General features: G+C 44.0%; 1 protein-coding gene across 1 annotated transcript in view; it reads right to left on the bottom strand.

Moving 5' to 3' along the window:
• Positions 1 to 2,609: 2,609 nt before the first annotated feature.
• Positions 2,610 to 12,425, bottom strand: part of LOC138358093 (uncharacterized) — a 24,326-nt gene continuing 14,510 nt past the window's right edge. The window contains exon 3 of the mRNA XM_069315573.1: positions 2,610 to 3,026. Coding sequence (XP_069171674.1) covers positions 2,610 to 3,026 — 417 coding nt within the window. The remainder of the gene's footprint in view (positions 3,027 to 12,425) is intronic.

The raw sequence follows: 12,425 nt of genomic DNA, 5'->3' as shown, positions 1-12,425 counted from the left end.
AATGTATCCACGTATTTCTTTCACTGTATTCACACATTCCCCTCAGAATATATATATATATATACATTCAACTCAATATATGCATGGAAATTTCCTATACATATTTTGAGTACTATAAGCTTGCCGCTTTAATTAACAGCTGTTAAGATTTATAAATACATCATCAAGCGACCTTAAGCTTCCGCTTAATAATACGGTAAAGAGTCCAGTAAGTAAGATGTACTGCAGATAATGGTGGTTGAGGGGGTTGTTGTGGTTGGCAAGACAAGTATATTACATGTTTTGTTTTTTAATGTGAAGCTGTGTAATGTGTATTGAAGTAGGTTGTATGTAATTGATTGTATGTGTTTGTGTGTGTGTGTGTAGATTGTGTATAATAAATAGACTGTATGGGTAATAACCTGTATGTGTAAGTATATGTGCTTGTGTATGTGGATTTGCTGGGTATGTTGGATTTGTTGGGTAGTATGTTGGGTATGTGCATTTTATTTGATTTGGGTTTCTCTTGTGTACTCACCTAGTTGTACTCACCTAGTTGTGTTTGCGGGGGTTGAGCTCTGGCTCTTTGGTCCCGCCTCTCAACCGTCAATCAACAGGTGTACAGATTCCTGAGCCTATGGGCTCTGTCATATCTACACTTGAAACTGTGTATGGAGTCAGCCTCCACCACATCACTTCCTAATGCATTCCATTTGTCAACCACTCTGACACTAAAAAAGTTCTTTCTAATATCTCTGTGGCTCATTTGGGCACTCAGTTTCCACCTGTGTCCCCTTGTGCGTGTTCCCCCTGTGTTAAATAGACTGTCTTTATCTACCCTATCAATTCCCTTCAGAATCTTGAATGTGGTGATCATGTCCCCCCTAACTCTTCTGTGTGTGTGTGTGTGTGTGTGTGTGTGTGTGTGTGTGTGTGTGTGTGAGTTGCGTATATGTGTAATTATATTGGGTATGTGTGGCTTTGGAGTGTGAAATGAGATGTACTATATATGTGTCAGGTGTATTATGTGTCTGGTGTGTGCACATGTGTGGTTTGGTTAGTATATACGTGTTAAAATTTTTGTCAAGTGTTTGCTGTATGCATGTATTTTTGTGTATATATAAATGTGGGTATGTGTAAGTGTATGTAGTGTGTTTTGTGTTTGTGTAAATGTGTGTTGTGTAAGTATTGTTATGTCGATTTGTAAATGGGAGTCATGTTAATACATTTTGTTACATGTAAATGTGCATTTTCATATGTAAATATGTGTTATGTATGCGAAATTTGTTCAACTTTATGTAAAGAATTGGTGTGTGTGTGTGTAAATGCGTGTTATGTATGTGTAAAAGTTTACGTAAATTAGTTGTGTATGGCTTAGTTTACGCCTATTGCCTTCACACCAATGTTATTTAACACGAACAAAGACGCTGCTAATTAATGTGTTGTTGACAGTAGTTCAACCTCTGCTTTAATTACGGGGCAGAGCTGTCAACACTGGGGGGTGTACTTGTATGTAACAGTCTACCGTTGTATTCTGAGGGGAAAGTACACTTTCAACACATATATTCTGAGGGGAAAGTACACTTTCAACACATATATTCTGAGGGGAAAGTAAACTTTCAACACATATATTCTGAGGGGAAAGTAAACTTTCAACACATATTCTGAGGGGAAAGTACACTTTCAACACATATATTCTGAGGGGAAAGTACACTTTCAACACATATATTCTGAGGGGAAAGTACACTTTCAACACATATATTCTGAGGGGAAAGTACACTTTCAACACATATATTCTGAGGGGAAAGTACACTTTCAACACATATATTCTGAGGGGAAAGTACACTTTCAACACATATACATCCATTGATAAAGGAAATAAATACAATAGTTATCCGGTGTATAGTGTGAGAGGACTCTGTGTATTAATTATGGGGGGGGAGAGGGGGAAGCGTGTAAGAGGACTTTGTGTATTAATTGCGAGGGGGAGCATGCGTGTTCATCCTTCATCCTCTATCATCCTTCACAGCACACGCAGTGAAGGATGATTGGGTTAGTCACAGGGATTATAAACCGCCCCAAATGAAAAGATGAAAAAACAAATTAATTTTACATTCTCTAGAAGAATGAAGAGTGAGGGATGCTATGATGTAAATTAATAAAGGATATAACAAAGAGTAAACAAATAATGTTTTAAAATATTAACTACAAATACAACACTAAACAATGGGGTATAAATTGGATAAGTTTAGAATCGGCGAAGGTCCTGGGTAAATACTGGTTTGGGTATAGGGTGGTTGATTTGTGGATCAAATTTCCGCCTAACCTAATAGACATGAGACCCTCTGGATTGTTTCAAGCTTAGGTTAGACGTGTATATATGAATGAGTTTGGCTGAACATAAGTAGGAGCTGTCTCTCATAGATCAATAGGCCATTTGCAGTTTCCTTTCTTCTGATACTCTTCTAATACTAATTAAATGTGTTAAGACTCAATGAACATTATAATAATGAAATAATAATCATTTGTGATTAAAAAAAAGTCGCAAAATGTATAAAAGTAATAACATTGATATAAACGTCAGCCTAGACACTGGGAGGAATGAACCGTATCACTGTTTAATTAAAATGTCACGTGTCGCGGGACATGTTGGTAAACACTAGTGAACTCTTTGTGGTCTTCGCGCGCTCACACTCTACGCTGATGGCAATATTTGGTGTACCTGTAACACTTGTCGTTGATCTGAGCACTGTGGCTTGATCTGAGCACTGCGGCTTGGCCTGAGCACTGCGGCTTGACCTGAGCACTGCGGCTTGACCTGAGCACTGCGGCTTGACCTGAGCACTGCGGCTTGACCTGAGCACTGCGGCTTGACCTGAACACTGCGGCTTGACCTGAGCACTGCGGCTTGACCTGAGCACTGCGGCTTGACCTGAGCACTGCGGCTTGACCTGAGCACTGCGCCTTGACCTGAACACTGCGGCTTGACCTGAACACTGTGCGTTGGTCTTGTACAGTGGGCACAGCTCGTTGGGGTGAAGGCTGACCTAGTTACACACCAACTGATCCTCTCTCATAGCTAATCACGTGACCCATTCTCCTAGTTACACACTTCTCACAATTAATTTCCTGTGTTAACACCAAGTTGAGAAGAGACTTCATTGACGATGCACGTCATTAAATAGAGAGAAGTTGTGAATTTGTTCTGCAGAACGGGATGCATGACCTGAAAATCTTTCTACTTAAGTGGTATGACCCTAGCTAGAAATTCCCAATCGGTTGAAAGACAAATTAAAGTGGCTGTATATAAATAACATCGTGTTCCTGACAATACTCCACTCTATCATTATTTCAAATGTTTATATATAAATACCATTTAATATTATTATTATTATTATTATTATTTTTTTGAGATATATACAAGAGTTGTTACATTCTTGTACAGCCACTAGTACGCGTAGCGTTTCGGGCAAGTCCCTGGAATACGATCCCCCGCCGCGAAGAATCGTTTTTTCATCCAAGTACACATTTTACTGTTGAGTTAAACAGAGGCTACAGTTAAGGATTTGCCCAGTAAATCCTCCCCGGCCAGGATACGAACCCATGACATAGCGCTCGCGGATCGCTAGGCGAGTGTCTTACCACTACACCACGGAGACTGTGATTCGGAAATCATTCAAGCTCTCTAGGAATTCGAACCAGCGTTCTGGCCCGCCCCCCCCCCCCAGCCGCACTCCTTGAACCACTAGATCACGATATTTATTAGTAATTTAACCTTTAAATCTACTGAAAACAATTGGGGTGTTGAGGCATCGAGCTGACACCAAAACATTTTTTTTTTTTTTTTACAAATTACTTCCGTACTAAACTTGATTTGGTATCTACTCGGTGCCTCAGGGCCCCAAGTGAATTCAGTAGAATCTCAGGATAAATTACTTATATGGCATATCGTAGCCTAGTGGGTTAAGGTGCGCGGCTAGGGAGAACCAGGGGCTAGATTCACGAAAGCACTTACGCAAGCACTTACGAACGTGTACATCTTTCCGCAATCTTTGACGGCTTTGGTTACATTTATTAAACAGTTTACAAGCATGAAAACGTCCCATTCAACTGTTGTTATTGTTATAAACATCCTCCTGGTGCTTCGGAGTTCATTAACTGTTTAATAATTGTAAACAAAGCCGCCAAAGATTGAGAAAAGATGGACAGGTTCGTAAGTGCCTGCGTAAGTGCTTTCGTGAATCTGGCCCCAGAACTCTCGTTCGAATTCCTAGAGAGCTCGATTGATTTTTGCACAACGGTATAGCCCCTTTGTGATTCCCTGGTAAATATTATTATTATTAGTTTCACGGGTGTTTAGGGTGGGGTGGGGGGTGGGGGGGGGGGAGTGCACACCACCTGCACACTAACAGGAAACATTTGTGCATGTGTCCTCCCTGGCAGCTAATGCCACACACTTGCATCATTTCAATTAATGGGTCCAAGTCAATTAAATAGTTAGCGTCCTAAATTGATTTACGATCAAGAGTTGTCTGGCCTCTACGTCACATGATCTACGAGCCAGAAAATCTGGAAACGATGAGTCTTGCTTTTCTTATTTATCTTATCTAACTTACCCAAATCTGACCTACTCTAACTAAATCTGACCTATTCTAACTAAATCTGACCTACCCTAATTAAATCTATCCTATCCTAGGAAAATATACCTAACCTAGCCAAATCGAACGTAACCTAATCAAATCTAACTTAACCTAACCAAATTTGTATTAACCTAGCCAAATCCGACCTAATCTAGCTAAATCCGATTTAATATAGCCAAATCTGACTTAACCTAGTCAAATTTGGCTTAGCCTAGCTAAATCGGAGCTAATGTGGACCAGTATTCATCAAGCATTTACGCGTCAACCTACGAAACCTGTACATCTCTCCTCAGTCATGGCAGCTTAGTGTGTATTAAACAGTTTATGAACTCCGAGGCGCCAAGAGGTTGCCTAAAATAATAATAATAACCTTGAACTGCGAAGTTTCAGAGCTCGTAAATGCTTAGTAAATACAGACTAAGCTGCCATGATCGAGGAGAGATGTACAGGTTTCGTAACTGGACACGTTAAATGCTTGGTGGCTGTGTGACCTATTAACAAGCGGTCTTCTCGCGGTCAAGCGCTAGCCCCACAGTTGGTCAATAGCCTAGCCTGAAACATCCTTGACAAGCAAACAAATCCACAAGGGCCGTGACGAGGATTCGAACCTGCGTCCGAGAGCATCCCAGACGCTGCCTTAATCGACCCTTGACAAGCAGTTAGATTTAGCTGAATATCATCCATGTAAATACGTATTTGGCGCTTCGTGTGATGTGTAATCATTTGGATTTGTGTAATGGATTGTAATATACGCTTATATATGTAATTATTGTGCAAGCTTGTGGAACTAATATTCTATCTAGTAAAAGTATTTTGTAATTTACAGTCGCCATATTACATTTTTGTGTTGCTCAAATATTTTACATTTTTTTTATCGTTTAGCTGTGGTGTGAGGGGTTGTGAGGGGTGGTCAGGTCCACTAGGCTAAGGCGACCCAGGTGTGAAGGCTTGTTGTCGCAGGTGTGTGTGTGTGTGTGTGTGTGTGTGTGTGTGTGTGTGTGTGTGTGTGTGTGTGTGTGTGTGTGTGTGTGTGTGTGTATGTGTGTGTGTATGTGTGTGGACTCCCCCCCCCTGCAGAGAGAGATAATTATCAGAAGAAAGTGGCAAGTCGGTATGACTACATGGTCGGAAAACAACGATGTGAGAACGAGGGAATGTTGTCTATACTCCCTTGGACCATCGGGAATCGAACGCCAACCCTGCATGAAGCAAGGTTGTCGCTGTACCGACAAAGGGAGAATAGTACATCGTCTTTTGCTATCCAAATCCCCCCCTAAGGCCAAAATTTGATGTATTAAAAATCATATCACGGCTCGCAAAAATGATCTGATGTCCCGTTTTCTATTCGTGGGTCCAAGGTTAGGCTAGCTTCAGACAATTTACATTAGTTTGATGTTTTGAACGCTCGAGAGAGTGGGCTGGGCGGATGGGACATCCCAAAGGTGGGACGGGCAGACGGGATCTCCCGTAGATGGGACGCGGTGCCTGTATCACGCACGGAACAGGAACAATGAGGGTGGAGTTAAACAAATCAGGCTTGAATCGGGAAAACTGGGCACTATTTGAGGGTGGGGATTAACCCCGAAGAGTTGATGTTGATGTGTGCACATGGGGGGGGGGGGAGGGGGGGGTTGGGTTGGAGGGAGTGTGGGGAAGGGGCAGTTGTAACTGGGGGGGGGGTGAAGGTGGGGGTGTTAGTGGGCATTGGGTAAGGGGTGTCTCAAATAGTTAAAGGTAGTAAATAGTTACAGTGATCTTGTGTTTATTCACTTGGAAAAGAGCTTGAATATAACACAATATCCCGAGTAAGACACGGGAAAAGTATCAATATTATCTCTGTGAAGGTATTCTTACCTGGAGAGCCTGAGACTCTGAGGCAAGACAGGTCTTGTAAGAGGCTTGCAACGACTTGGGCTGGACAGTAGAGCGACGGTCTCGCTTCATGCAGGTCGGCGTTCAATCCCCGACCGTCCACAAGTGGTTGGATACCGTTCCTTTCCCTTCGTCCATCCCAAATCCTTATCTTGATCCCTTCCCAGTGCTATATAGTCGTCATGGCTTGGTGCGTTCTCCTGATAGTTCCCTCTTCCAGACCGTGTCCAGCGGCAGAAGCAGCAGTTACGACAAGGTAATTAACTAGATAATTAACAACCTGTTAATTAACTACATTCACACTATCTGTTGGAAGGGAGGAATTATCATTGGAAATCGCCAAGCCATTACGACTATATAGCACTGGGAAGGGGTCAGGATAAGGATTTGGGATGGACGAGGGGAAAGGAATGGTGCCCAACCACTTGTGGACGGTCGGGGATTGAACGCTGACCTGCATGAAGCGAGACCTTCGCTCTACCGTCCAGCCCAAGTGGTTAGACTACGTTGGAGTTTATTCTGCGAAGAAATTCCAGCACATCGGCCCGCATGTATTGGGGATTTAAGGATTGAGATTTGGATTGCGTATCTACAAGGGGGGGATTTAAGAGAGATCTAGCTCTATTAGCGGTGGGATTTGTTGCGTGATGCGGCTGTCACTCCACCACACATCTCCAGGAAACAAACTGCCTAAACATCTGTCCTACTCCAGTTTTATCTCCAGCATCTCCTGTGGTGCTGGGGCCAGATTCACGAAAGCACTTACGCAAGCACTTACGAACCTGTACATCTTTTCTCAATCTTTGGCGGCTTTGTTTACAATTAATAAACAGTTAATGAGCTCCGAAGCACCAGGAGGCTGTTTATAACAATAACAACAGTTGAATGGGAAGTTTTCATGCTTGTAAACTGTTTACTAAATGTAGCCAAAGCCGTCAAAGATCGAAGAAAGACGTACACGTTCGTAAGTGCTTGCGTAAGTGCTTTCGTGAATCTGGCCCCTAGGCTGCGAAGACTGCCCCCCCCCCTCCCCTTCCCTCCCCCCCTCACACAGGGTCTCGCGGCCGAGTGGTTTGTCTCCGCGATTCACAATCCAGAAATCTGGGTTCGATTATCGGCAGAGACGGAAATAATTAGTCACAATTTATTTCACCTAGTGCCGTTGTTCACCTGGCAGTAAATATGTTCCTGGCACCTCACCTGGGCTGCGTCCTGGGGGATGTTTGTGTGGGTGTGTATATTCGCCTAGTTGTGCTTGCGGGGCTCACCATAGCCCGTGCTACATGGACACTCCGTTCTGAGTAGCTAAATCTGAAACATCAACAGTTTGCGGGGGTTGAGCTCTGCTCATTCGGCCCGCCTCTCAACTGTCAATCAATCAACTGTTACTAACTACTAACTATTTTATTTACACGTGTAGTCGTCAGAAATTTTGAGAAAGGAGCTCTCTAGACCCAATACACAAAGTATGTGAAACCCACTCTTGAATGTGCAGCTTCGGCATGGAACCCTCACCCGTAAAAGCACAAGGCCAAACTTGAAAGTGTCTCAGAATATGGAACAAGGCTCGTTCCTGACTGAAAGGACTGAGATACAACGAAAAATTAAGGGAACTGGACCTCACCACACTGGAAGAGAGGAGGAGGGGGGAGGAGGAGGAGGGAGGGGGAGGAGGAGGAGGGGGAGGAGGAGGAGGAGGAGGAGGAGGGAGGGGGGTGGGGGAGGAGTGGAAAATTGACAAACTAGAACAAAATTATTCAGATCTAGGAACAGCAGAACAAAGCTAGGAACAGTAGAACAAAGCTAGGAAACAGCAGAACAAAGCTAGGAACAGCAGAACAAAGCTAGGAACAGTAGAACAAAGCTAGGAAACAGCAGAACAAAGCTAGGAACAGCAGAACAAAGCTAGGAACAGTAGAACAAAGCTAGGAAACAGCAGAACAAAGCTAGGAACAGCAGAACAAAGCTAGGAACAGCAGAACAAAGCTAGGAGCAGCAGAACAAAGCTAGGAACAGCAAAACAAAGCTAGGAAACAGCAGAACAAAGCTAGAAACAGCAGAACAAAGCTAGGAACAGCAGAACAAAGCTAGGAACAGCTGAACAAAGCTAGGAACAGCAGAACAAAGCTAGGAACAGCAGAACAAAGCTAGGAACAGCAGAACAAAGCTAGGAACAGCAGAACAAAGCTAGGAACAGCAGAACAAAGCTAGGAAACAGCAGAACAAAGCTAGGAACAGCAGAACAAAGCTAGGAACAGCAGAACAAAGCTAGGAAAGGGCAGCACAACGCTAGGAACAGCAGAACAAAGCTAGGAACAGCAGAACAAAGCTAGGAAACAGCAGAATAAAGCTAGGAACAGCAGAACAAAGCTAGGAACAGCAGAACAAAACTAGGAACAGCAGAACAAAGCTAGGAACAGCAGAACAAAGCTAGGAAACAGCAGAACAAAGCTAGGATAAGCAGAACAAAGCTAGGAACAGCAGAACAAAGCTAGGAAACAGCAGAACAAAGCTAGGAACAGCAGAACAAAGCTAGGAACAGCAGAACAAAGCTAGGAAACAGCAGAACAAATCTAGGAACAGCAGAACAAAGCTAGGAACAGCAGAACAAAGCTAGGAACAGCAGAACAAAGCTAGGAACAGCAGAACAAATCTAGGAAATCTAGGAACAGCAGAACAAAGCTAGGAACAGCAGAACAAATCTAGGAAATCTAGGAACAGCAGAACAAAGCTAGGAACAGCAGAACAAAGCTAGGAACAGCAGAACAAAGCTAGGAAACAGCAGAACAAAGCTAGGAACAGCAGAACAAAGCTAGGAAACAGCAGAACAAAGCTAGGAACAGCAGAACAAAGCTAGGAACAGCAGAACAAAGCTAGGAACAGCAGAACAAAGCTAGGAACAGCAGAACAAAGCTAGGAAACAGCAGAACAAAGCTAGGAACAGCAGAACAAAGCTAGGAAACAGCAGAACAAAGCTAGGAACAGCAGAACAAAGCTAGGAACAGCAGAACAAAGCTAGGAACAGCAGAACAAAGCTAGGAAACAGCAGAACAAAGCTAGGAACAGCAGAACAAAGCTAGGAAACAGCAGAACAAAGCTAGGAAACAGCAGAACAAAGCTAGGAACAGCAGAACAAAGCTAGGAACAGCAGAACAAAGCTAGGGACAGCAGAACAAAGCTAGGAACAGCAGAACAAAGCTAGGAACAGCAGAACAAAGCTAGGAACAGCAGAACAAAGCTAGGAACAGCAGAACAAAGCTAGGAAACAGCAGAACAAAGCTAGGAAACAGCAGAACAAAGCCAGGAAACAGCAGAACAAAGCTAGGAACAGCAGAACAAAGCTAGGAAACAGCAGAACAAAGCTAGGAACAGCAGAACAAAGCTAGGAACAGCAGAACAAAGCTAGGAAACAGCAGAACAAAGCTAGGAAACAGCAGAACAAAGCCAGGAAACAGCAGAACAAAGCTAGGAACAGCAGAACAAAGCTAGGAAACAGCAGAACAAAGCTAGGAAACAGCAGAACAAAGCTAGGAACAGCAGAACAAAGCTAGGAACAGCAGAACAAAGCCAGGAAACAGCAGAACAAAGCTAGGAACAGCAGAACAAAGCTAGGAACAGCAGAACAAAGCTAGGAACAGCTAGGGGCTGAACATAGGGTCATTCGTGGAAACTAGAGACTGGCCAGGATGTCAGAAAGGGCGTCTTCACTGACAAATCAACAACAAGTGAAATGTATTAGAAGTATAAGTGACTGAAGTTAACTCCATACACAAAGTTTAAATTAAAATATAATAAAAAACGTGGGAACTAAGTCATATTGCAGTGAATAAGAATGTCCCGATATCTACAACATAAGTTATGGAGCGTATAACGTTGTGTGTGTGTGTGTGTGTGTGTGTGTGTGTGTGTGTGTGTGTGTGTGTGTGTGTGTGCGTGTGTGTGTGTGTGTGTGTGTGTGTGTGTGTGTGTGTGTGTGTGTGCGTGTGTGTGTGTGTGTGTGTGTGTGTGTGTGTGGCGGGTATGTACTAAATATGGACTGTTCTGTTGACCAAAACAAACTTTAAAACATGTCCACGTTTGACAAGGCAGTGTTATGAGCCGAAGCTCGACCTGTCTAGCACATGTAGGTGAGTACACAGCGACCCTCACCATAACGGCACCCCCTCTCCCCCCTTCCACACTCCCCCCCCCCCCTACACCTCCACCCCTATTGCAACACTATACTCACATGTGTGTAGCTCCCTCGCAGCGTTCACAGATACTCACCGTGCATACCAGTCCTTTAGACTCACCCAAAGTATCCTCACCCACTCAAATACTCACCCCTACCCCTCTCCTTCTACTAAAATAAGTTTCACCTTTCACTCTCCACTCTTTCGACCCTCAACACATCCTCAAGTTAACTAACCCCATTCACAACTTTCTTAACATACTAAGAAGGTTAGGTGAGGTCGGCGTTTTCTATGAAGCTTTTCAAGGTAAATTAAAATATTCTCAATCAATTAGTATGTCACATATGCACTTATTAAATAAGCCAATATTGACTATAAGCAAGTGCGAAAACGGGTTGCCCCCACACACACTGGTGTGCAGTGCCACTCCAGTCCCCCGTATTCGTCACCTTCCATCCACCAACCTTCCCTTCTTCCCTTTCCACTCCTTCCAAGACAAAGATTCCCATCCTCTTGCCAGTACCTTATTGCTCCCCGTCTCTCCTTTTCCCTCCTCTCCGTGCAGGCCTCAGGCCCACCGGGAGCATATCTTGAGGTTATCTTGAGATGATTTCGGGGCTTTTAGTGTCCCCGCGGCCCGGTCCTCGACCAGGCCTCCACCCCCAGGAAGCAGCCCGTGACAGCTGACTAACAACCAGGTACCTATTTTACTGCTAGGTAACAGGGGCATAGGGTGAAAGAAACTCTGCCCATTGTTTCTCGCCGGCGCCTGGTTTCTCGCATATCTCCTCTGCTTCAGCACATGTCTGACACTCAGCAGCCAGGCATTGTTTTCTTGAGCCTGGGAGTCGTCCCTGCCTGGGAGCCGGTCGGCCGAGCGGACAGCACGCTGGACTTGTGATCCTGTGGTCCCAGGTTCGATCCCAGGCGCCGGCGAGAAACAATGGGCAGAGTTTCTTTCACCCTATGCCCCTGTTACCTAGCAGTAAAATAGGTACCTGGGTGTCAGTCAGCTGTCACGGGCTGCTTCCTGGGGGTGGAGGCCTGGTCGAGGACCGGGCCGCGGGGACACTAAAAGCCCCGAAATCATCTCAAGATAACCTCAAGATAACCTACCAGCAGGGTCTGAGGTCTGTAACAGCTGGAAAATTGGGGCATCATAAGAACATAAGAACAAATGTACTATCGTAAACTATGTACTATCGTGCATAGTACATATCTAGATAATGTGCCTTCTTGTATATAAATAAATAAATAAAATAAATAAATAAATGAAGGTAACTGCAGAAGGCCTGTTGGACTATACGCGACAGCTCCTATTTATATATCCATCCAATCTCGTTCATATATATGTCTAACCTACGCTTGAAACAATCAAGGGATCCTATTACGCGGTATTTGGTTTCACAAATCAACAACCCGACGACACACACCTTGACATATTTAAAACATTTCATCTCTCATTTTCGTTAGGTGAAATGAGGTGTGCTGGAAGAGTGGCACTGCCGCTAAGATAGTACATACTTTTCTCAGGCTTCACACCCACCATCTTCAATGAGCAAATAGGGAAACGACAAGTAATCAAAAGAACAATCTCAGAGTGGTAAAGAAGCTGAAGGCATTATGCCGTAAGGTGATGAAGATGAAGATTAAGCCACCCAAAAGGTGGCACGGGCATGAATATCCCGTAAGTGGTGGCCCTCTTGAGCCATTTCCAGTATCAAGAGCTGATACTGGAGATCTGTGGAGGCGCGACTGCACC

This window comes from Procambarus clarkii, chromosome 81 (assembly GCF_040958095.1).
Source record: "Procambarus clarkii isolate CNS0578487 chromosome 81, FALCON_Pclarkii_2.0, whole genome shotgun sequence".
Classification (NCBI taxonomy): Eukaryota; Metazoa; Arthropoda; class Malacostraca; order Decapoda; family Cambaridae; genus Procambarus; species Procambarus clarkii.
Note: the sequence above shows the minus strand (reverse complement) of the source record. Positions and strands in the feature narration are given on the sequence as shown.